We start from the raw sequence: 24730 nt of genomic DNA, 5'->3' as shown, positions 1-24730 counted from the left end.
TGTCCTTATAAGAGGAGAGGACACAGACACGGAGGGGAAAGCAGAGACTGGGGTGCTGTGAGCACAGCCAGGGATGCCCGGAGCCCGGGGCGCTGGAAGAGGCAAGGAGGGCTCCTCCCCTAGAGCCTGCTAAAGGAACCGACCCGCTGGCACCTGGATTTCAGGCTTCCGGTCTCTGGAACGTAAGCTGCCTGGTTTGTGGCCCTTTGTGATGGCAGCCCTGGGGTGCTGACAGAGCTTCTAAGTGGATTTTAAAGAGGCAGTTTTTTTTTTTTTTTTTTTAAGATTTTATTTATTTATTCAACAGAGATAGAGACAGCCAGCGAGAGAGGGAACACAAGCAGGGGGAGTGGGAGAGGAAGAAGCAGGCTCATAGCAGAGGAGCCTGATGTGGGGCTCGATCCCACAACGCCGGGATCACGCCCTGGGCCAAAGGCAGACGCTTAACCGCTGTGCCACCCAGGCGCCCCTAAAGAGGCAGTTTTAAAGCCAATTTGCAGCTCGGTTTGGGGTTGTGGAGGAAGAGGACTGCTGGGAAGCATCTCTGTCACACAGGACAGACGGACATAAAGCATTTACCTTGGAAGATGATTTTGGTTCGGTCCAGGGGAGCTACCGCCGTTTTGGCAAGAGCACCAGCCAGGGCCCCAGACAGGAGGGAGCTGAGAACTTGCCTGTGATCCCTCTGCAAGAAAACACACGAACACAGTCTGTCATGAGAGAGGGACAGGGGTCGGCTCTGCTGGGGACCTCCCCCAGGAGGAGCATTTTCCTTCTGTCCCTGGCTGAGGGCTGTAAAAGGCACAGCTGTGCAAGTGTCACAGCCCTGCTGGGCCTGGGTCACAGTGGGGCACAGGGCAGGCTGAGTCCACCAGCCACAGAACCTGAGTGGGACATAGTGAAAACCTTCTGGGTGACAGAGACCATCCGCATGAGAGGTGACCCACTCGTGGGGCTGTCCCATGAGTTTCCAACTTCTCAGAGACGGCCTACAACAGGACTGACCCCAAACCGATGGGTTACCCCACCCCAAGTGCAGACTCTGGCCGTGTCCACCGCCTGTGTGCACTGGACAAGGGTCCTTGTGGTCTGGGGATCAGGCTGTGGTATCGGGCAAGCATTCCACAACTTTCCATCAGGCCCACAGTGGCTGGCATCTGTGGTTCTTTATCCAGCCGAGGTGAGGGTGGCGGTGACGGTGGCCGGCCTGCATCATGAGGCCAGCCTCAGAGCCAGCACTTTCCCGAGTCTTCTCGAAGCTTCCCATGAGGAGCTGCACAAGAAGTCACCTGCTCATCAGGTTGGAGTCTCCGTTCCCCCAGCTGACTCAGCCACAGAACTCTCGCCAAGCAATCATGGGGAGCGCAGGGGACCAGAGGGGCCCCCATCTTCCTTGGCTCCGCAGTGAGGAAAGATGGTGAGGGGTAGGTCATTCAGTGATCCCAGGAGTCCCTGGAGTCCGACAGGAACCAGGTGCCCTGAGGGGCCTTGGGACACACGTGTGTGTGGGCAGGCATGTGTACAACACCCCCTGCCCCTGGGGCTGCCGGTCCACGGGGAGAGCCAGACATGAACTAAGGTTTTAGACGAATGTGTAGGGGCGCCTGGGTGGCTCAGTCAGTTAAGTGTCCGACTCTTGATTTTGGCTCAGGTCATGATCTCAGGGTCCTGGGATTGAGCCCCACATCGGGCTCTGTGCTCAGTGTAGAGTCTGCTTGTCCCTCTCCCTCTGATCCTCCCCCTACTCGAGCTCTCTCTCTCTCAAATAAATACATTAAATTAAATTAAAATGCATAGAGTCATCAATCCAGAACGGCTGTAAGGAGAGGGCTTAGGGTCCCGGGAGAGCATGGGGTCAGGGGTGAGGGGCTGAGGCTGAAGGATGAGGTGCAGCTAACTGGCGTGTGTGTGTGTGTGTGTGTGTGTGTGTGTGTGTGTGAGACTGTGCAAGAGGGGGAGGAATGGAACACCCAGGGGCCCTGGTGAGAAGAAGCATGCGTCCTCGGGGACCACAGAAAGGCAGGGTGGCTGACACAGGGAAAGGGAGGGGGCACAGGGAGGAGAGGAGATGAAAGACGGGTGGGGGCTGGACTCCACGGAGCCTGGGGGCTTAGCGAGCAGGCTGGTGTCTACCCAAAGAGAAATGGAGACGCACGGAAGGTAGACAGGCCTTCTGAACTATAACTGGAGAGGAGGCAGCGCCTACAGAAGCTCAGGGTGGAGGGGCGCCTGGGTGGCTCAGTTGTTAAGCGTCTGCCTTCGGCTCAGGGCGTGATCCCAGAGTCCTGGGATCGAGCCCCACATCAGGCTTCTCCGCTGGGAGCCTGCTTCTTCCTCTCCCACTCTCCCCGCCTGTGTTCCCTCTCTCGCTGGCTGTCTCTCTCTCTGTCAAATAAATAATTAAAATCTTAAAAAAAAAAAAAAGAAGCTCAGGGTGGAGAGATGGGGGCTGGGACCAGGGGACAGATAAGGGGCATTTGGGGGGTACAACTGGCAGCCTGGGTCTGAGTGGGCATGATGGGGTCCAGGGCCACGCCCCAAGTCTGCTCAGCGCAGCGGGTGGATCAGGGTTGAAGGGCTGGGCTCCGAGTCTGTCCGCACGCTTGGCCTGAATGTGGGCTCTGTCCCGATTGCCTGCAGTGACCGAGGGCCTCTCTGATCCCCCTTTCCTCACCCCTGACACACTGACGTGCTGTGTCCTGGCCAGGTCTGGGTGTTCCCCGGGGCCGCCATGCCCTTCGACCCGGCCCTGTCCCTGGAGGGCTTCAGGTCCTTTCCCCTAATGCCCCCAGGACCTCCTCCAGTAACCCAGCCCTCCCCTCCCTAGAGAAATAATTTCCCATGGCAGTGCTCTCCCTTCCAAGTTTCTGAGGTGGTGCTTCACCACGGGGTTCCATCTTCTCCTTGCTGCACGGAAGCCTGTCACTGGGGGACCCTTGCCTTTTCTGGATCACACAGCCAGGCTCTGGAGTTCTGGCTCCACCCTCTTTGTGCAGTGTTCGGTGGTGCTCCTGGCACCAGCTCCGAGCCCCAAGTGGCTCCCAGTCTCCTCTGGGAATCAATGTGATGACCATTCCCCTCGCGGGCCGCTGTGGGCAGAGGGCGTACCCCACGGACGGTCTATGTGCCCTGCGGCTACCTGAGGCCGAGCCAAGGTGCCCCCTCCACGGCCTTTACTAGGGCAGCGTCCCGGGCAGCCTGCGGTGCTCCCAGTCAGAGGCTACTTGCGCACGCCGGGCATGCGTGTCCTCAAACCCCTCACCCAGGGTGCGGCGCTCCGGGGATGTGGCACGAGCCCGACTCCTGTGCTCAGTGGATGAGCCCGCCGCCACCTCTGATCAATGCTCCCAGTGACTCTTAAGTGACCAGGGCCCGTGGATTCTTTGAAGAGCTCGGCCCAGGCGTCACGGAACAGCCCGGCTCCATACCCGTCATATGGAGAGAGTCCGCAAATGAAGAACGAGCCAGGCAGCCCAGCAGAGAGAAAGCGGGCGATCCACAGACGGGAGCCACACAGGCCGCGAACACTGCAAGAAGGTGCTCAGGTCCCTCACCAAAGACACGGGACTTGACAGAGTAAGCCCCCCCTCAGGCTGGCCGAGCGACCGTGCTGGCCAGCGTAGAGGAAAACCAGCACTGGCTGTGTCCCAGCGCACGACGGACATCGGGCCTCTGGCCGGGCACGCCTGCTTGGTGGGATCCAGCCAGCCAGCGGCTGGGGAGTTCGCTAACCCGTGCGGGACAGGTGCACCTGCTCTGGGGTTTGGCCTTGCTCCCCCACATCCACCCCCAGCGTGGTGACCCTACAAACCAGTCCTCCTGCCCAGCTGGTGCTTCCCAGGGTGACCTCAAATTTGAGGAAAGCTTGGGAGGGCAAGAGGATGATGCCACTTTGGCGTTTGACCCCGTGGACTTTGAGAATGGCCTGTGGGCCCCGGAGCTGGGTTTCTGCATGGGGCTGGGTCAGTCTGTGCTCTAGGTTCAGCCAGAAGAACCTCTACTGGCTTCTTTGGTGAAGGAGGCCAAGGCTGATCCCCATTCTTTCAAAGGGAATATACCTTTTCTTCAAGCGAAGGTGGAATCAGAGATGAACTTCAGAGGAGACTGGGAGCTGAGAGCACACCCTGCAGGCGAGCGCCCGCCCCCACAGCGGCCCTGCCCATGACTAACTCTCTCGCGCTCACAAATCCCAGCGAGAAAAGGAGATCAAGGACACCTTTTGACATCCTAGCCAAATTTGGGCGAGGTTCTGGCTTCTTACGAAGTGGCTGGGCAGATAGGATCCACATCACGAAGGGGACTTTAAATGGAACAGAAGGTGACCAACCTGTACCCCTCTCCGCCAACGGCCTCCCAACAACACAGCTGTGCCCAGAATGCGTGTGTGTGTGGGGGGGCATCTGCCATGGGGTGCAGGAGCACAGAAGAGGGACCTCAGGAAAATGCCCATCGGGGAGGCGGGGTACTTGCCTTGGAATTGACGGGTGAGGGCAGGATGGCCTCGGCATCCTCACGCACACGCGCCGTATTCTCCTTCACACCATTACCCATTCCAGGCCAGCTCTGGGCGGCAGGAGACTCGGTCCTGGGAGAGAGGGAGCACGGTGAGACCTGGTGAGAGGAGGGCCAACCCGACCTGCCTCAGGCCTGTGACTCATCCCTGAGTCACCTGAAGCCAGAACTGCCCTAGCAGGGTGCTCTTCACAGCCTGGCTTCCGTCTCCCTGCAGGGGAAGGACGTGGGCGACGCGGGCACCTGCCTCCAAATGCCAGTCCCCAGCGCAGATTGCTTAATCATTGACAAAAGTCCTTCTCATCGGCTCTCCGATTTGATCACAAACAGGCCTCTGAGTTATCCGTTTTTTTTTTTAACCTAGTACCATCCTGGCAGATGGGCTCAGAGAGGGGAAGCCACCCCTGGCAAGGTCACACAGCAGAAGGCAGAGTTGGCCCCAACTGCCTGGACCCGAGCACCCACTGGGCTTTTGTCAGCTTGGACCTGAGTAGCTATCCACAGAAACACTTAGAAAATTACTCTTTTTCCTACTGCAAGTTTGCCGGATTTTTCTGGCCAAGCTTACAGTAAAGGGTCCTAATACTTGAGGATTCCTCCCTGGAAACCTACATTTAACACCTAGGTGGAAGTACCCGCAAAGCTCAGCAAAGCTCGGCAAACCACAGTGAGGGGAAGACAGAAAAAAGGATGACGATGCGAGCCATGTATTGGGGTTCCTGGGAGTCTCGTTTCCTGTGCTTTAAGATTATCCAATAAATCAACACGCTTTCCTTGTAAAATGATGCAAATGATACAGACATCCCAGGGGCGGGCTGCGAAGGCCCCTCCTGCCCTCCAGGTCCTCCCGGGCACCCACGTCCATGCCAGGCAGAACGTCCTAGAAAGCACACACAGGATCCCCCTCCACTTGTCCTCTGCTGCTGTTTCCTACCTAAAATGGGTCCTGGCTCCAGGAGGAATGGCTGCTTCCAAGACAGGGGAGGGATGGGCCTGGAGCACCCCGAGGTGCCAGGGAGGAACCAAAGCAATGCGGGTGTGACCACGGGAGAGGCAGGGCAATCAAAGAGCTGCCAGTGGCCAAAGCTGGAACGCTCTGAGCGACAATTACTGGATTATAGCCCAAGGTGTACAATAAATACCCACAAGTCCACAGTTAGAAATAAATAATTAGGGGCGCTTGGCTGGCTCAGTCAGTGGGGCATGTGACTCTTGAGCTCAGGGTTGTGGGTTTGAGCCCCGCGCTGGGTGTGGAGATTAAAAATAAAATCTTGAAAAAAAAAAAAAGAAAGAAAGAAATGACTGAATACATAAAAAATACATGGGAAGAGACAATCTCCCAGGCAGAAGAACCCCAGATCATTTGTGTAGCTGCTTTGCCCTTGAGATGGGGTGTGGGCTGCATGTGGTGACTTCCTTCCAAGGAGTCCAGCATAGAAACGGGGAAGGGAGTGACTTTACAGCGGAGACATCTGACAGATGCCACCTCAGCCAGGTGATCAAGGTCAACATCACAGTGAAAAGTCAAACTGATGGCACGTGCTGTGGATAGGTGTGATGAGGGCACTTCGCCTGTGTGGTCCTTGTTAAACCCATCACCCCAGGCCAACCATGAAAAAACACTAAACAAATGCCAGTTGGGGAGCACCCTACAAAACACCTGACCAGTTCTTCTCAAACCTGTCAAGGTCATTGAAAACAAGAAAGTCCCACAAACGGTCTCAGCCCAGAAGAGCCTAAGGAGACGTGACGACTAGATGTCAGGTGGGATTTGGGGACTAGAAAAGGATACTAGGGAAAACTGAGGAAATCTGAATAAACTATGGCCTTAATTAATAGTCATCTATCAGTATTTGCTCATTAGTTGTGACGAAATGTACCAAAGTAATGTAAGATGTTATTAGTAGGGGGAATTAAGTGTGTGGGGTGTAGGGGAACTGTTACCTTTGCCAATTTTTATATAAATCCAAAACTTTCACAAACCCACAATGAGAAACTAGGCCCTAGGGAACTTTTCAAGCCAGCTGCTGGTGTATTAGCTTGTGGGGGGCACGGAGACTGGATCATCCCCACCCGCAGCGTGGACAGCTATGGCTCAGCACCATCCCCGATGCCGTGGACCCCAAGGCATGGTCCCCACATCCGGGCACGCAGAGGGATGATGCAGCCTTTCTTAGGGCTGTGTTGGGGGCATGGGCATGCTGAATGTGGACACAGTCTGTGAACGTGCCCTCCTGAGAAAGGATCCAGCCCTCTCACCTCCCAGCCTCACGCGGCTCTGGTCTGTGGCCTCACTCTCCCTCCAACTCCTGCCCCAAGTTCCCTAGGACACAACTGTCCGTCCCAGGCCAGCTGGTGGTGCTCTGCACTGGACAGGCGGTGCGGGCGCAGAGGGGCCGCCCATCGAGCCTGGTGGACCTTTCTTCCCTCAGTTGTCTGACTCCAGGACCTGCTGCGGAAACTCAACGCAGACCGTTCACGAAGGGGCCTTGGCGTGGTGCAGGCGGACAGAAACAAAGTCACCACACAGAGCCATGCAGACCTAGGAGACTGTGTTGCTGCAGGTGACAGAGCGCCTGAAGCAAGTCACGGGAGCCCCGCAGAGACATCTGCACCCGCAACTTGTGATCGGATTCCAATGCCATTGGGAAAAGGGTCTTGCAGATGTACTTAAGGTAGGGCCCTCCACATGAGGTCGTCCTAGATCATCCCCCCATCCAACGTGATCTGATAGGACAGAAGAGGAGACAGACAGGAAGGCCCAGTGACCACAGGCAGAGACTGGGCTGATGTGGCCACAGCCGGAGACCCCCGGGAGTCCCCAGAAGCTGGTAGAAACAAGACCCCGCCCTGGAGACTGCAAGGCCACACACACCTCAGTTTTGAACTTTTAACCTCCAGAATTATGAGAATAAAAACTGTGTTGTCTCAGGCCACCAGTCTGTGGCGACTTGTTACGGCCACCACAGGACACTAAGACTAAGGGCCCTTTTTAGAGAGAGTGGGGGGGCTCCGGGCCCCCACCCCCACAGAGTGAGCAGTCTCTGATTGCCAGCTGCTCACCAGGGTTCAGCGTCTCCTGGCAGCTCTCCCAGGCTCACAGGGTGGAGAGGAGATCCTTGCCCTGGGGGAGCGAGGGGGGAAAAATCTCAAGACTTTGTCCCTCAGGTGAAGGCTAATTTCTCTAAGAAATAAAGAGTTCTTTGCTCTTTCAAATCAGTTTAAAAAAACAAAACAAAACAAACAACCTAAGACAAAAGAAAGGCAAAGAAACAGCCAGGTTACCAGGAAACAACTTTAAAACAGGACCAAAAAAAAAAAAAAGATAGATGGCCGACTGCGCTCCCAACGGAGAAAGGCAGGTGGAACCCGGAGCGAAGGGCTGTTTGCAAGTGCGGTGGCAGTAACGCAACTGTGCCATGAGACAGGGGTGGGCAAGGAGGGAGGCTGGGGGTGGCACCTCTTTGCAGGGGGGTCTGGCAAATGCCTTGGAACGTGTGCTGCTCTCCAGACACGAGCATGAGGACTCGGGGGCCGCTAAGGCCACTGCCAGCTGCTGCTCCCGGCGCAGGCCTGGAAGGGAAGCTACGCTGAGGGAGGGGACAGAGGGAAGGCGTGACTCACATCCCCACGGGAGAAGGCCACTCAGCCTGTCACTAATGAGCAGACCCCATCTTGACGAAGTGACCAAGGTCAACACCACTGGTGACAGGGCCTACAGACAGCTCGCCTCCCCCACATGGTGGCCCAGGAAGGACACGCCGTGGCTTCGGCGGGATTCCTACCAAAGACTCAGGGCCTCAGGCTAATCATGAGGAAGCGGCGGACAGACCACACCCCACACCGAGGGACTCTCTCCAACGCTGGACCCGACCAAGCGGTTCTCAGCAAGTCCGAAGGCTGCGGATGATGAGGGAAAGAAACGAGGAGCTGTCACGGATCAGGGGAGACGAGGCAGACAGGATGACGAGTGCAACGGGACGGCCTGGACCGGCAGGAGCACATGAGGGGAAGCACTGGGGAGGCCCGCATCCAGGCTGGAGGTGAGCTCCTGCACGGCGTCGGGGCCTGTTTTCTGAGCCACATGACGGTATCCTGTATGGTGCTAACTAACACTGGGGGAGGCCGTACGAAGCATCTACTGGAACTCTTAGGATTTCTGCCACTTTTCTGTAAGCCTAAAATTATTTCAAAATAAAAAGTTAAAGAAAAAAAATGCCTTATGAAAACCACGAGCTTCTGGATGAGCCAGGGGTTTCAGAGAAACACTGCAGATGTCTGCGGCCACGGAGGGGCTGGCTGGCTGATCTGGCCCCTCCTGGTCCACTTGAGGGCTCCAAGCCAGGGGCTTAGCGTCTTGGGCTGGGGAAGGGCGCTGGCAGCCACGGGAACCCCGGGCAAGGGACTGGGGCTCCTGGTTTGTGGGGAGACCGGCGCCCTTCTTGGCAGGGGGAGCTGACCCTGGCCTCTCTTGGGAGCAGGGTGTTGGAGGTCAGCAGCAGCAGGGCCTCAGGCTGAGGCCTTCACCCAGGGCCCATCTGTGGCTCTGCACGTGGGCTGAGAACAGGGTGAAGGCAGACGCTGCACGCGATGAGACCATGGCGGTTTTATTAAATCCCTCTGCTCCTGCGCTCTTTAATCTGGCCGCCTTCACTACCCATAGGGGTGCTGCTCTACCGATGGGGAAACTAAGGCGACAGGAGTCCCCTGCTGGAGACCACTATGGTGACCATCACTGCCACCAGCAATGAGGGGCGTCATGGTCACTGGTTTATCTCTCCACTTTGCTGATGAGACACGGAACAACTTGGGTCAGACCAAGGGCAGAGGGAACTCTAACCTTGACACAGGACTCCAAAGTCATGGCCATATCCTTCTCCATGGAGCCCTGGCCCCGCCGGCCAGCCTCATACCATTTCATCCTGAATGCTTCTCCTAGAGAACCACGTGCCCCTTAAGACTTTGCTTAACCCGAAGGAACAGCAGGATAGGGAAAGCAGGGTGGAGGGCCTGGGTGCCCTCAGTCATCCCCTGAGGGCAACCTGTAAGGCAGAACACAGACAACCTGTTCACAGAAGTGTTGCGGACCTAAAGGGACAGCATGGGTTCCTGGGCTGCAATCCAAAGGGCCCAGGGCTCTGTCCCTGGGACGTGAGCCTGGGAGAGGCAGCCAAGGGCCAGAGGGGCATTCCGCAGGGGCAGAAATCAGAGTCTGCATCACCAAAGTGGGGCCCTGGGTAAGCAGTCGCTGCTGTGGGTTGGCACCTGGCAAAAGGAAGGTATGGGAAGAGGTCCCTGGGGGACCTAGGCCTCATGTCTGGAGGCCTGAGAATTTCCAGTCTTGAACTTGGAAGACAGCCCTGGTCTGCTGGCTCCCACAAGCCTGGAAGAAGCCAGCAAAAATCATGTCAGGGTATTATTGACAGCCTGGGCCTTGCATGATTTGAAAAATCTAACATCCTGGACACAACTTAAGAAAATGAGGTACACGGGCAGGCTGGGCATTTGAAATGCATTTTGAAACATGGACATTTGAAAACACGGACAGGTCTGACTGGGAGGAATCCCGGCTGCCCTACGTTCTGGACGTGGGGCCTCACATGAAACGTTCCTCAGGGCCTCCAAGGCTCTGGTTCCCTGGCAGTGGAGGTGATTAGGGGCAGTGGACAGTGACGCATGGTGGTGTCTGATAAAACAGAAAAATTAGAAGCAGGAGCCTCTTGAGACCCACCAGTGCCATGGCCCGCAGAGTCAAGAAGGGCGACCATGAAGAGGGAGCCTGACCCCAGTGTTGGCCTTGAAGGGGGCCTGGGCTGGCCTGGCGGGTGAGACTATCATTACTCCTGTTCCAACATGATTGCCCACAGATCTCCAGGCTTTGCTCCGTTTGGCCAGTTATTCCCCCAGTCGCCCTTTTCTGCCTCAGAATGTCACTCCCTCATGCCCCCGGCCCATTTGTCTGAGGTGTTTCCTCACCATACACCTGGGTTGTGTGGTCTCAGGAGGACCTCGGAGGTGAGGAGAGGTGAGCCCTCCTCATGATGTGATACCTCAGAGCACGGACTTAGCTCAGGTGAGACTGACTTGCAACTCTTGGGTAAGGTAGGGTCTGCCAGCTGTCTGTCACCCTCCTGAGTGACCCTGTTCCAGACTCTTCTCTTTGGAACCAGCGCCTCGTCGGGGTGTGTGTATGAGAGGAGTTAAGCTCCCCTCCCGGGGAGGGAGAATCGACATACATGACCAGGAATTCTTACACAGGAACTGTGGTCTCTTCTCCCCACCTGGCTCACTTCTTCAGTCATTTCGTCAGATCGGTAGGACCGTGTGGGTGACCACTTTCTGCTCTGGGTTAAATCGAGGTGCTCTGTTACTTATTTGCTGCTCCAATCTTCCGATGCTGGCCACAGGCCGAGGCGTCTTCTGCCCACTGCAGATGGAGGGGCAGGTATGGTGGGGGAGGGGAGCAGTGGGGGGACTGACACCACGCAGATGACAAGGGGTAGCCCACGGGATCCCAGTAGCTGCAGGAGCTGCACCAGGTGCTCAAGGACAGGTGTTAACGTGCGCCTGTGGGCCCCAAGCCCGACTTGGCAGACACGGAGGTAAGGCAGGGTGGCGCAGGACCGGGTGCCAGCTCCTGTCTGAGGCCCAGCTCTGCGGCTCAGCATCCTGCTCCTTGTAGCTCCCAAGTCTTCCCTCCACCCCACTCGCTCACTGTGCTCCTCTGGCCTTTGGGACCTGCAGCCTTCCACAGGGCACTCTGGGTTACCTGGGGGCGGGCAGGGGGCACCGAAGGAAATTCACTCCTTTGCTCCAAGTAAGAGGAGCTGGTGCTGCTGGGCAAGGCCAGGGCTTGGCCAGGCTGGGAGCCTGTGAGTGGGGGCTGAAGGTTCTAGAATTCTCTTGTCCTGACACTTGGAGGGATGGTCCGAGAAAGGGGAGACTAAGGCCTGCTCTGGTCCAACGTTTACACCGCTCTGGGGTTGAGTCTGATCAACTGTGTGCCTGCTGCGTACACACGCTGGGGAGGTGGCACCGCGGTGGGCGGGGGAGATGGAGCGGCGAGTGTGCGCACACAGCCCACGGGGAGGCTGCCAAGTGGCGCTCTGTGGCAGGAGAGATGCAGGGCAGGGTCTGTCCTGGGGTCTGGGAAGGCTTCCTGAGGAATGCACAGGGTGGGAGTGGTGGGAAGGAGCACCCCGGGTGGCCAGAGCAGTGAGAAAGGGGACCCCCAAGGCTGGAGCCAGCTCAGGCTAAGCGCACACAGGCCATCGAAGGTTCTGCTTGTGGGAGAGCACAAAACGCTCCCACCCTTGCAACACTCCTGCTGGGGCTTCCACCTCTGGACCCCAGCCAGGATGACCCCCACATGCCTCCCCCAGTGCCTCTCCTCAGCGTTTGAGACCCTGAGACTGCATTTGGGAACTCTGAACACCGGCACGGTACTACGTCCTATCTCACGGCGATGTCGAGCACCTTCTGTGAACACAACCCAGACGGCCACCCACAGGAGAACGTGTTCTCGCACGTGGTACAGTCACACCACCGGGTGCCACACAACAACAGAGAAGGTGCATGCTACCACATGCAACGACGGGGACAAATCTCGGCCATAACAGTGCACAGTGAGAAGCCAACGTGAAAGACTGTACCGAATGAGGCAAAGTAAAATCCAAGCACAGTCATGCAACGTGGTCTGTCCACACAGTGCCATGTCACTGAGCTTTAAAGAGGAAGGACACTCTGACATATGACACGCCGCGGATGAACCTTGATGACATCATGCTAAGTGAAATGAACGAGTCACAAAAGGACGATACTTAATTCCGCTTCTATGAGGTCTCTAGAGTCCTCAAATTCACAGAGACAGGAACCAGAACGGAGGGTGCAGGGGCTGAAGGAGGGGAATGGGGAGTTAGGGTTTCATGGGGACCGAGTTTGAGTCTGGGAAGATGGAAAAGTTCTGGAGTGGGATGGTGGTGATGGCTGCACACCAGTGAGAATGAACTCTACACAACGCAAAGTTGAAATCGGTGTGTTTCACGTTATATACATTTTATCACCATTAACAAAAATCCAGCACAGAAAGTAAAGCATCAGTGGTGATAAAGATCAGACCAGGGTTAGCTTTGGGAGGCAGGACAGGGAGGGGTCACAGAGGAGCCAGCTGGAGGTTTGAAGCGCTCTGTATCTCGATCCGGTTTCACGTGTGAACACACATGTAAAAACTCCTTGAGCTGTACACAGAGTTACTCACTTTACTGTACGAAACTTACATCGCAACAAAATAAGTTTAAACATTAAAAAAGGAAAACCCCAAAGCCACCCAGCCTCTCCCAGGCCAAACGACCGTGAGCCTGAGCACCGTGTTCTTAACTCCCAGGGGACTCTAACGGCACCAGAGGGACCACACGCACTGCTCACTGTTGCTCACCTTCCTCCTCACCTGCGACGAACACCTGCTGAGAATTTTGGCAATGACCAAAAGCCTGGAGGAGATGTCTAAGCTTCTAGAAGGCAGGCCACACGTGCAGTGGCTATCTGGCCCCCTTCTGGAGATAGCACACTGGGCAGCCACCCACTCTGCCTCTATCACCTTGGAGGAGGGGGGCTGGCCCTTCCCTTGACTCCGGGGTGACCCAGGTGACCCTCAGTTTGGAGCACTAGACCCAAAGACAGGGTGTTTTGAGGGAGTCACTGGCCAGAGAAGTCCTCTTTCTCTTAGGAGGGAAAGCAGGTAGGCCCTGAGGGCAGCTGACACAGAGCCAAGGCCAGGGAGGGAGGAGGGTGGATGTCTGCCGAGCTGGGGTATCCTGGGGCCCAGTGGTGCTAGAAGAACCTGGGAGCTACCAAAGAACATGGAAGGTGCCAGAAGCACTTAAACTTTTCCCACCCTGGAGCCCACAAAGTTCCCCTTCCAGTTTAGCCAGTCTGAGATGGGTTTCTGTCCCCTGCACCTCCCAGAGCCCTGACCTGTGTATTTCCCGTCCACTCTTCCAGCCCTGTGCTGCGTTTCCAACCATGGACAATGGCCCCAGTGGGCCCAGCTCCAGTATGTTCTCTGGAGGTACCTTTAACAGGTACCCATGACCTGGAACTCAGGTGCCAGAGTCTTCCCCAGCAGCAGGGTTAAGAACGAGGGGTCATGGGGCGCCTGGGTGGCACAGCAGTTAAGCGTCTGCCTTCGGCTCAGGGCGTGATCCTGGCGTTATGGGATCGAGCCCCACATCAGGCTCCTCCGCTGGGAGCCTGCTTCTTCCTCTCCCACTCCCCCTGCTTGTGTTCCCTCTCTCGCTGGCTGTCTCTATCTCTGTCAAATAAATAAATAAATAAAATCTTTAAAAAAAAAAAAAAAGAACGAGGGGTCAAGTGCAACGGGGCCACCTCCCCCCCCACCCCATGCCACGGGGAGGCAGCAGTCACAGACCAGCCCTAATGAACAAAAATTCATTTTTTCATATATTTCTGTTCAGGCAATCTCTCTACTCATCAAAAAGCAAAGCAGGATGGGGGGCAATTCCACAAACATGTTGCGCGGCACTGTCTAGGAAACAGGAACCTGAGGTTCTGGGATCTTAGGGAGCCCAGTCTGTGAGCCCCTCGTTGCAGCAGTCCATGTGTGCATCCATCCCGATACATGCATGCATGTGTGCGCGCGCACACACACACATGTGCCTGACTCCCTCAGAAGCTCCCTGGCTGGGGCCACCATCCTGTTGGTGAGAGCCTGCGTGCGCCACCCCCTGCCACCCCCAGAACGAAGGAAATGTTTGCACAAACGGGGGGAGGGGAGGCAGTTTCTCAGTTGATGGAGTTTACAAGCAGTCAGGGAACAGATCCTGTAATCTCTTAGTAAACGGAAGCCAATTAACATCCTATCTGCCTGTTGATAAAGGCTGTTTTCTTTTCCAGTTAATGGGCATTAACTTCTGCCATCAAGAGAACGGTAGCATCTTACATAATGGCTGTTCCCTGTTAACCCAGACCCGGCCAGCTGTTGGGCGTATCTCCCCCGGCTGCATTCCCTTCTAAGCGTGCCTTTCAGACAAACTGGCCTCTGCAACCTTGTGCTGCAGTCTCTATGGGTCACTCAGGCATCCGCGTCCTGAAAGACACAGAACACCCTACTGTCAATCACTGTCCTGGGTCCTTGCAACACAGGGCTGCTGACACCTGTCACCAACTGCACTTGAATGACCTACAACAAACTAAGGCCCTCAACACTACTCACACCCCTCTGATAAGAGGGTGCACTTGGGTAAAGCCCTCACCCCGAAACTCTTGTGTTTTGCCACGGGGAGCCTAGCACAGTGCTTGTATCTACTCAATGATTTGCTGGATGAGGTAATTAATTTTTTGGATGTACCAAGTTTTGCTTTGGCTGTACTCTCCCCACCCTGTGCCTGGCAAACTCCACCGCATCCTTCAAAGCCCTTCCTAAACATCCTGGCCTCTCCTCCCAAAACTTAGTTGTTCTGCCCTATATTGAGCACTCCGTGGCTCCCTGCTGCACGAGACGGGGGCCACTTTCCACTGGCTTCCCCTGCTGGGCTGGGGGGGGTCTGTGGAAGGCAATGGCCTGGGCTATGCTCAGGGTCCTTGCTTAGCAAGCAGTCAGAGGCATATACCTGCCGACAGGGGCTTTTGCTGTCTCCTGGCCCTTCGGGCACCCTTCACACGGCAGCGAAAATGTACCTCTTCTATGCTGTCCGCCTCATTCCCCAAGTAGGAGCACGTACAAGCTCCCAGCCACACCATGCTGGTGTTATGGGAGGATGGGGTCCAGTGTGTGACCTTGGCCATGTTACTAAATGTCCCCAGGCTTCAGTTTCCATCCATCGCCATCTTCCTGAAGTGGTGCGGCTCAAGTGGGTCATGGGTGTGGCTAAGTATCATTCTGCCTTATAAAAGGAGTCAGATGGAGCTGGGACGGAGCTCATCTCACACTACCCGGCCCTACTGAGCAGGCCTCCCCAGTTCCTAGATCTCACCATTCAGCCTGCATCCCCCATGCCAGTGCCTCTGAAAGAGCTGAGCACTGGTCCTGAGTGTCCAGCAACCCCCCACCCCCTGCTTTCTCCAGGTGGGTCACGGGTGTGGCTAAGTATCATTCTGCCTTATAAAAGGAGTCAGATGGAGCTGGGACAGAGCCCATCTCACACTACCCGGCCCTACTGAGCAGGCCTCCCCAGTTCCTAGATCTCACCATTCAGCCTGCATCCCCCACGCCAGTGCCTCTGAAAGAGCTGAGCACTGGTCCTGAGTGTCCAGCAACCTCCCACCCCCTGCTTTCTCCAGGTTCATCTCCCCAAAGTGTTAAACAGAAGCTGGCTGGTGGTGCCCTGCTGCCCACCACATGACGACGCTTTGGGAAGCAAGTGCTCCGGCCAAGCGCTCTGCCCATGCCAGCGCCCCTGCCCGGCACAACGGGAGGTGCCGTCTCCCACTCTGACATTCAGGGCTAGCCGACACTTGGCTTTGACCCATGTGCTCCAGGCCAAAGGGGCTGCTCACAGCCACCAAAACTACCCCTTCTTCAAGGCCTGGCTCTTACACGTCCTCTTGCCAGCCCGAGGCTAGACCAGCCACTGGCTAAGGCCTGACCGGTAATGGGTCCTGTCTGCCCATGGCACTGGAAGCCAGGCCCACCAGCCTGCGCCCTCCCCTCTTCCGGCTACGGCATCTTCCTCCAGCTCTGAGCTGCTACACCAGGGGTTTCTAGGACACCTGTCCCAGAATCTCCAGGACATTTGTGCGGGATTCCTGAGCTCCAAGTTGGGGCCTGCTACAGTGAGGCCTGGGAACCTGCCCTTTAGGTCGAGGACAAAGACTGCAGACTGAGTGGAGCTTGGGTTAGCATGGCTAGTTAATACTTAATCGAACATACATATTCTCTTCTTCCACTCATCCCCCAGCAAAGGCACATGACCTGGAGATGGCATAACAGTGATGACATCTGTCGGGAGCACTTCATGGGGACATTTCATCAGGGAAGGCTTGCAACTGGTCACAAGGTATCTCCTGTCCTGGTCCTGGGCCCTTGTGCTGGGAAGCACGGGCTGCTAAGGGCTCTGAGCTCAGGCATGGTGACTGTGCCTTGCTGGACATGGCCTCAAGGAGAGTCCCCTCCAATGCCTGTCATGGACTCCATGGACCAGGTTCCTCAATCTCCTCTCAAGCTCTGTGCCTTGGGTCCCAAAATACCCAGCTTTCTTGTTTCCTTTGCTTACAATGCTTTGCCATCTAGCTAACTCCTTGCTGGCTTTCAGATCTCCGAGAACCTTCCCCTCCCTGAGCTAGCATCCCAATCCTCTGCTAGAACTGATCAGGTACAGAGCCCCAGTCACTTGGTGAGAACTGATCCATGCCTGCATCCCCTACCATTCTGAGCACCAGTGTTTCTGCCTCTTCGGCACCTGTCCCTGACCCACAGGTATTTACAGGCTGTAGAACAATGGTATGGTCAGGCTTCAAGTTTGTTCCATTCCTGGAGGCCAGGCTCCGGGCACCGTGGTGGCATTTCGGTACGGCTTACAGATGCCCATGTCTAACAGCGGCAGAAAGCATGAGTGCCACCAGTGACTTGCTTAAGGGACAGGGGTCTGGATTCTGGCTGACTTATGTCCATCTCGGCTCCCTTTATGTTCTCCTCTTGGCGACTCTTCTATAAACTGGGATGATGGAGGACCAAGCTCACTGTCCAGTAAGCACATGCCAAGGGCTGGCAAAGAGCAAAATATACATACACATTCACTTGCCCGGGTCCTCGCTAGCTCTGGGCAGATGCCTCCACCTTCTAGCGGGAAGGCAGGTGAGTGAGGGGCTGCGCGCTCCAACCCTACCAGCTTTGTTTTGCCTGAAACAGCAGAGGCAGCTAGACAAGCACTTCTTTGAATAACATCCTGGCAGAAATTCTGGCTTCGCAGCTGTAGGGGTTAAATGGTGTCCCTCCCCCCCAAAGTTCATGGCCATCCAGAGCCTCAGAAGGTCACCATCTTTGGAAATAGGGTCTCTGCAGGTGAAATGAGTTAAGGATTTTGGGACGAGATCATACTGAATTTATGGTGGGCCCTAAATCCAATGATGGGTGTCCTTGTAAGAAAAAAAACCACACAGGGAAGATGCTGTGTGAAGATGGAGTCAGAGAGTGGGATGATGTGGTTGCAAGCCAAACCCCCAAGGACTGCCAACAGCTACCAAGCCAGGAGAGGGGCCTGTGACATTCTCCCTCAGGTCCCCCAGTAGGAACCGACCCTGCAGTCTTAGTCTGTTTGGGCCGGTGACAGACGACCATAGACTGGGTGGCTTCCAGACAACAGAACATTCATGTCTCACAGTTCTGGAAGCTGGGAAGTCCATGATGAAGGTGCCAGCAGACTGGGTGTCCGGTGAGAGCACTCTCCCTGGGCCACCGAGTTTGCGGTAATCTGCTACAGCAGCCCCAGGACCTAACATGACAGGAGTCTAAGACCAATGCTCCTGGTACTGGCTGGTGACCTGCCCCTGGCTCTGAGGTCACTCCTCCCTTCCCTGGACCTCTCGGGCCGCCCTACTGACACAGCTCCGACAGAAAACCTGGCTTCTGCTGATCTTTGTTGAGACCCTAGAATCCAAGCACTCAGCTGCAGCGAAAGGTACTCAGGGAAGAAAACAAATGTTGACAAGCATATTTTAAAAATAGCACAGTGACCAAGGAGGGGCGCCACCGCGGCCCATGTCCTACTTCTTCAGCTGAGTGTTAGCTTTGTTATCCTTTACACTTTCTTTTCACGTGCACATTATATACTTTTTATTAAGAAGTATTTCGCACTTCAAATAAAGAATATAACACATTTTTAAAAGAGCTGGCTTGCAAAACCCAATCAAGCTAAGAGTTCTGATCATCTCAGTATTCCTCTAGCGTCTAATTACCAAAACAGAACAAAAACAGGATGACAGGTGGGAAAAGGCCTGGCCTCAGGCTGATGATCCCCTCCACCTGGCACCAATAGTGGGAAATAGCTGATAACTTCCCCAAAAGATTTAATACCTGACTTATCTCAATCTCATGTGACAGCCAAGTTCTTTTGCTGGATCCAGGTGGAAAAACAAAAATTTAGTAACAGCCAATATCTTAAACCTTCCCTCCCAGGACTGTGGCCAATGCCCATGTCTTTCTCTTGCAAGGAACAGCCCCCTCCCCCCAAACCCAAGGTTTCCTCCAGAGCTCCACAGTGGAGGGACTCCAATATTCCTCGGACTGAACTTTGGTCCAACTGGGGAAGAAAAACAGAGATATAATGTTTAATCACCACCCCACGGGCCAGAACACCCAAGAGATGGATAGAAAGCCCAGAAGTGGGGTTCAAAAGTATCTCTCGGGCTGTGCTTTTTCTATCAGACTGGAGAAACCAGGGCACTTGATAGTAACTGTTCTGGCCGCTGGGAGAGGAAATAAGCAATCCAGTTTCACAGCTGAGAGAAAACTGATGGCAGCACAAACTCTCTGGAGGAACATTAGCCATTTTGATGGACATGCCCTTTGGCCTGGGCGCTCCTAGGAAGCTCCCTGAAGACCAGGAGGTTTCGGTAGTGTCTGGATTGGAGCCCCACACATGTTCACTGCGTATTTGCTCATGCATGGTTCCATCCATTCATTTCACCTCAGTTTGTAGGAGAAAATATGAGTGACAACTTTCACAGTCGTTCGTAAGGGACTGGCTATAAAACTGGCACACCCATTTGATAAAAATCTCATGCAAATTTATCAGGGATTTAAAAGAGGTGGGGGATATACATCCCTCCCCCCAAGCCACAGACTATCTCTGGAAGAAAACAGGGCAAGTTAACAATGGATGCTTCCAGAAGGGTACAAGGTACAGACAAACCTGCTTGGTTTTCACTGTATGTCCTTTTATACTTTTTTCTTTTTTACCATGTACATCAATTACCTTGTCAAAGTTTATATATTTGCATGTGTATATATATGTAACGTGTACATCCGTAGTATATAAAATGTGTGTATATGTACATATAAATGTGTGTATGTATACACCTACATATATATACACAAGCACATACATAAACACACATGTTTTAAATGAGTCCTTTTGAATTTGGACAGAAAACCCCATTGGCTTTGGTTTCTACAGGAGAAGGTGAAGGTGACATGACCCTCTGGCACATTTTGGCTCCATCTTTGCCGGGAGGGACAGAGGAGGGTAAGAGGCGCTATGCAAACCTTACAGGAAACCGCACCACATTATTACTTTTCAACAACAAAGCTACCGTCTCCTATGCTGCACACCTGCAAATCATACTCCAGGGAACTTGAAAAGTTCCACAAAAATCATTATTCCCAGCACCTCACCAGGCTCCAGTTTTACAGTTTGGCTCTAAGTGGCTGTAACATTAGCTCTCCTCACTCTAAAGAGTGTTTCCTTACTCTCTAGGTTTATCGGTTCTAAGGCCCCAAGGAGTTCTTGAGGGTCAGCAAGGGGCTTCGGTCTGCAAGAGCTGGGGCCAGAGGCCGGAGGCCGGCAACTCCCTTCCAGGCGACCCAGCCGCTGGAGGAACCCAAGGTGTTGAAGTCCGCTCCTGCAGGGTCCCCGCCCCCACCCAGCCCCAGGACACGGAGACACGTGCTACAGCAAAGCTCAGGGGCCGCCCCTTCCAGCTCAGTCTTTCCGGACTCAAAGTCATGACTCCTGAGGAACAGCTGCAGGGAAGGTAGGGGTCCCCTCCCCTGCCAACCCCTCTTCTCAGAGATAAGCACAACAGATGGGCATAAATGGGGAAGGTCTACCGAGAAGGGTCAGCAATGCTCAAGGAGGCATGGGCTGTGCCTCCCCAATTCAAGTCTCTTTAGGTTTGTTGCTGGTAAAATGTAGATAATTCTGGTTTTGCCTGGCCAAAGGGATTATTGTAAGCCTGGAAATCACTTTACAGACTGTCATAAATGAAAAGATAACATCTGGGTGGGCTTTTTTTGGGGGGGTGGGGGAGGGTGCAGTTATCCTGAGATAGCTAGGCTTGGGTGAATGCTGGGGGACCTGGGTGGGGGGTGCAGTTCAAGGATTACAGAGAGGGGCACAAATATAGGTGCACATGTAAGAAAGTACAGGTGGGTGCACAGACTGGGTGTGTGTGATGGAGAGAGGGTCTGGAAAGGCACAGGGCAGGTGGAGGGGTGGGGGAGAATACCTGAGGGCCCTGACCCAAGTGGCTGAGGGGAGGAAGCAAGAGAGAGGGGCAAAGATCTGGATGTGAGCAAAATCAGTGAGGGGCTATGACCTGGTCCAGGTGTGAGTGGGGGGGCCACGAGTTCAGCATCATAGGCTCAGGCATGGATGGAGGGGGTGTAGGCCCAGTGGCAGACGTGGGGGTGCATGGATCTGGGTGTGGAGGTTTCATCAAGAGGAACGATTTTAGGTGATGTGGAGGGTGTCCATGAGTGCGGGGGAGGTGGCAGGTGTGTGAGGGAGAATATCGGTGGGGACACGGACTCAAGTGCGTGTGGGTGTGAAGACCCAGCTGTGCCAAGCGCCTAGGGACACGGCCCCAGAGGTGTGGGGGATGTCAGCGAGTGGACAGTCTCAGGTGTACTGGGGGGGGGGTGTCAACAAGAAGGGATGTGGTGTCAGGTGTGCGCGGACTGACCGTGAGTGTTCAGATCCGGCTGGGAGGGCCCCCTAGAAGCACCAGACGCGGGGTGAAGGGGGGGCTTTAACCTCTCCCTACCCCTGCGACGTTGCTGTCACGCCCTGCCTCGCCCGCCCCCGCCCCAGGACCCACGACAAGACCGTGCCTCGCCCTCGCTCGGCCCGAGGGGCGCGGGGCCCCGGACGCCTGCGCCACCCCGCGCCCTCTGCTCCCCCTCACCGGCTGGGACGCGTTGCCTTCACCACCGCCGCCGCCGCCGCCGCCGCCGCCGCCGCCTCCGGCCACCACGGCCCCGCCTCGCGCACCCCCGGCGCGCGCCGCGGGAGGGGTTCACGCCAAACTCCGATTGGCTGAACGCTGGCAAATCGGCGTTGGGAAAGACAGGGATTGGTTGGCATGTAACAGACGGGCAGCCCCTGAAGCCAATCACTGATTGGTAGAGGCGGGCTATTGGGTGAGGTTTTTGGTCCCAGAGGTGGTCCCGCAGGGTGCGAGGTGCGGAGAGGCGAGGGCCGGGAGGTAGGCGAGGATTGGAGCTCTGGCAGAAGACGAGCAGCCCTCATGACCAATCCCTGGGGGGTAAGGGCGGGGCTCCGAAGTGGCTGGCGCGGCTGGCGCGGCTGGCGCGAGAAGAACGGAGGGCGTAGTCTGAAGGGCGATGAGGATTGGCTGCGAAGCCGAAGACGAGCAGGCCCTGCGGCCGGTCGCAGGGGCCGTGGGCGGTGTGTCTCGGGGCAGGGCGGGAGAGCGCAAGGTGCAGAGTTTGGCCGGGAGCACGGCGACCCTAGGTGGCCTCAGACGCCCTGAGCGGGGTTCCCTAAGGCTGTGTCGAAGAGGCTAGCCCTCAGACCACGCAGCGCAGAAGCAGGACCTCCAACTCTGGCTGTGAACATGGGCCATCGCGGCCGAAAGACTCCTGGATAATTTTACATTCCTTCACTCCCCGCTATTTCCCTGCTAACGACACGACACGGAGAAGGCAGACTCTCTGAGGTCACTCAGGCTCGTCGTCTGAAGCTCCAGGTTGTTGTGAAGACATGGAAACAGGTGGAATCCTACCCATGAGCTTTGTGGTTTTCTGGAAGTGTTGGACTTCTCTGATTTCAAGCTTTCTCCTTTACGGGATCCAATGACATCCCCGTCTGGCCTCCTCCCGGATAAGCCCTTTGTGAATCAACTGAAAACTAACCACTATCTCATGAGGTCAGAGCGACCACTGGCCATGTTTTACACAAACCAGAGGGCAGAGAGGTCTAGCTCCTTGCCCACAGCGCTTCAAGTGGCTGAATCTGGGGGTGAATTTAGAGTAGCCTGCTCTTTGGAAGTAGGGTAAGGCAGTGTCAGAGAAGAACCACCAGGGGCCCGAGTAATCTGGGTCCAATTCATGTCCAGCCACTGGCCCACTACATAACCTTGGTGAAGGTAGTTGTGGATCGGTTTTCTCAGGGGACAACGATTCCTACACCTTGATCTTTCCTCTTTTGGAGAGAATTTACATCCCAGCTCTTGCCTTGACCTTCAACGAAAGCATTTGACCCTCAGCAGGGCCATCTGGCCTGTGAGCCTCAGCTTCACTGTGAGGTGAAGTTCATGGGATTCTTTGCAGACAGATGCCAGCAGTTTAGAGAAGACACTTGCCGTGCAGTGCTCCGCTGTGTCATTGGCACTCCCCCCAAGTCCACCCAGTTCTCTGACTCACCAAGTGCACTCTCTTAATCTCCAGGGCGGAGAGGGTTACAAATGTTCCCAGATACTGGCTCTTATTTCCTCTAGGTGCTGGCTGGGGTTGGTGGAGATCAAGTTCAGAACCAGGGAATGCTGGGAGGGCGCAAACCGTAAGCTAGGCCTTAATAAGTCTTCACATTTCAGGGCTGGGCAATCCCCTGCCTAGTGCTTAATCAACAACATCTCAAAGGGCTCCCAGTATGGAGGACTATGGAGGATGGAGAAAACACTGAGGCTCACACTGTGGATGTCACTAGCCTGAGGCTACCATTTGACCCATGATATTCCCATGATATTCCCACCTGGACCTCTCTCCCATACCTCCCCTGCTGTGGTTTGCTTCCCAGCCAACTCTAGGCCCTGGTCTCCATTCTGCTCTCTGGACAAGAGGAGGACACTGAGGTCCGCTGAACATCTAATGGGTATCAGGTCCTTAATGGGCTGGGTGCTTCCCAAACACCATCTCATTTCCAGATGGTGGGGGAAGGAGACAGCACTTACTTTGCAGATGAGAAAACTGATCTTCACACTACAAGTGTTCCTTGCAGAAAGGGCCTGAGGCTGGGTTTGAATCCCTGCTGTTTTTTACTTGCTGGTCACCAGACCTTCAGCAAGTGACTCAAATTCTCTGTCTCGGTTTCCCCAACTACCTCCCAGGGTTGATGGCAGCACTAACAGGATGAATGGAAGTAAAACACTCACAACTTCACTGGTCCACAGCCAGCACTTGCTGAGTGTTGGTGACGGATAAACTGTTCTTGGGGCCTGTTTCCCTTTCTGTAAATAGCGCTTCATGGAATGTGGACATAGACCAACTATGGGTGGGGTTTGCCACCCAAAAAGGAAGATATTTATGCTACAGGAGTCCCTACCCACAGCACCCACCTGCCAGGCCCTGGGAGGGAGGCAGCAAGCTCCTGGAAGGTCCCACGGTACCCCTAGGGACAGTGCCAACTGAGGGAAGGGTCAGGCAGCAGCCCAGCACAAGGCTGCCTCTCCTGAGGGTGCCAAAGGCACTGCCTGGGCTCTGGCTTCTGTTCGCTTGTCAGCATGCTGGCGCCGGTCAACCTCCCTGCCGCCTTCCAACAAAGGCCAGTAATGCCCCTTGGCATCAGCAACTGACACCCCCACTGTGGGCCCTTCAGCTATGCCTGGCCAGGGTGCCTGGGATCCCAGCTCTTCCGTGTCAGCCTGGCTGGCTCTGGGCAGGACATTGTCTCTCTGCCCCCTCCCCAATCTCCTCTACCTCTCGGGGATCCCTGGAATCATCTGACACAATGGCTGTGAGCCAGGCCTGGGCAGAGTGACAGGGCTTAATCAACAGAGGCCAGAGAGCCATTTGCCCAAGGTCAGGTTAGCAACGTTGGCAAGAGAGGAGGGGCGTGGAGGCAGGCCAAGCTGGGTTCTCATCGCACTGTGGCCCCTCAAAGGCCAGCAAGTTTATTTCTCATCTGGAAAATGGGGTTCGTAGGCCCTGCCTCTCAAAGATGTGTTCCTAAGCCAGGACCCTGGGTCCTTCCCTGGCTGGAGGGACACCTGCTGAATGTAGCAATGATGTCAACCAAGCCCGACTGGTTTCAAGGCAGTTTCACTCAGCCTCCCAGAGGCTGAGAGAGGCTGTGCCACTTATCCAAGAACACACAGCAGTAGAGGCATAGCCTGAATGTTCTGGCCCCTCCCTTGTAGTGGTTTCCTCCTCAGCCCTGGTTTCAGTATCATCAACGAGGATGGCAAGCACTCCTTAGAGAAGGGCTGTGTGCCTTGCTGGGGGCTGTGGCCCTGTATAGCAACACACTTAATCTGTTTTCAGAAGAGGAGGCTGAGGTTCACTTGAGGTGGCAGAGCAGGGACT

The 24730-nt window shown here is 55.4% G+C and overlaps 1 protein-coding gene across 1 annotated transcript in view; it reads right to left on the bottom strand.

Annotated features, from left to right (window-relative positions):
* Nucleotides 1-21442, bottom strand: part of SLC25A42 (solute carrier family 25 member 42) — a 28441-nt gene extending 6999 nt beyond the window's left edge. Inside the window, exons 1-3 of the mRNA XM_026500584.4 lie at nucleotides 21373-21442; nucleotides 4471-4585; nucleotides 580-685 (exon numbers count right to left, since the gene is read on the bottom strand). Coding sequence (XP_026356369.2) covers nucleotides 580-685; nucleotides 4471-4551 — 187 coding nt within the window. The 5' untranslated portion in view covers nucleotides 4552-4585; nucleotides 21373-21442. The remainder of the gene's footprint in view (nucleotides 1-579; nucleotides 686-4470; nucleotides 4586-21372) is intronic.
* Between the last annotated feature and the right edge of the window lie 3288 nt (nucleotides 21443-24730).

This window comes from Ursus arctos, unplaced genomic scaffold (assembly GCF_023065955.2).
Source record: "Ursus arctos isolate Adak ecotype North America unplaced genomic scaffold, UrsArc2.0 scaffold_14, whole genome shotgun sequence".
NCBI lineage: Eukaryota > Metazoa > Chordata > Mammalia > Carnivora > Ursidae > Ursus > Ursus arctos.
Note: the sequence above shows the minus strand (reverse complement) of the source record. Positions and strands in the feature narration are given on the sequence as shown.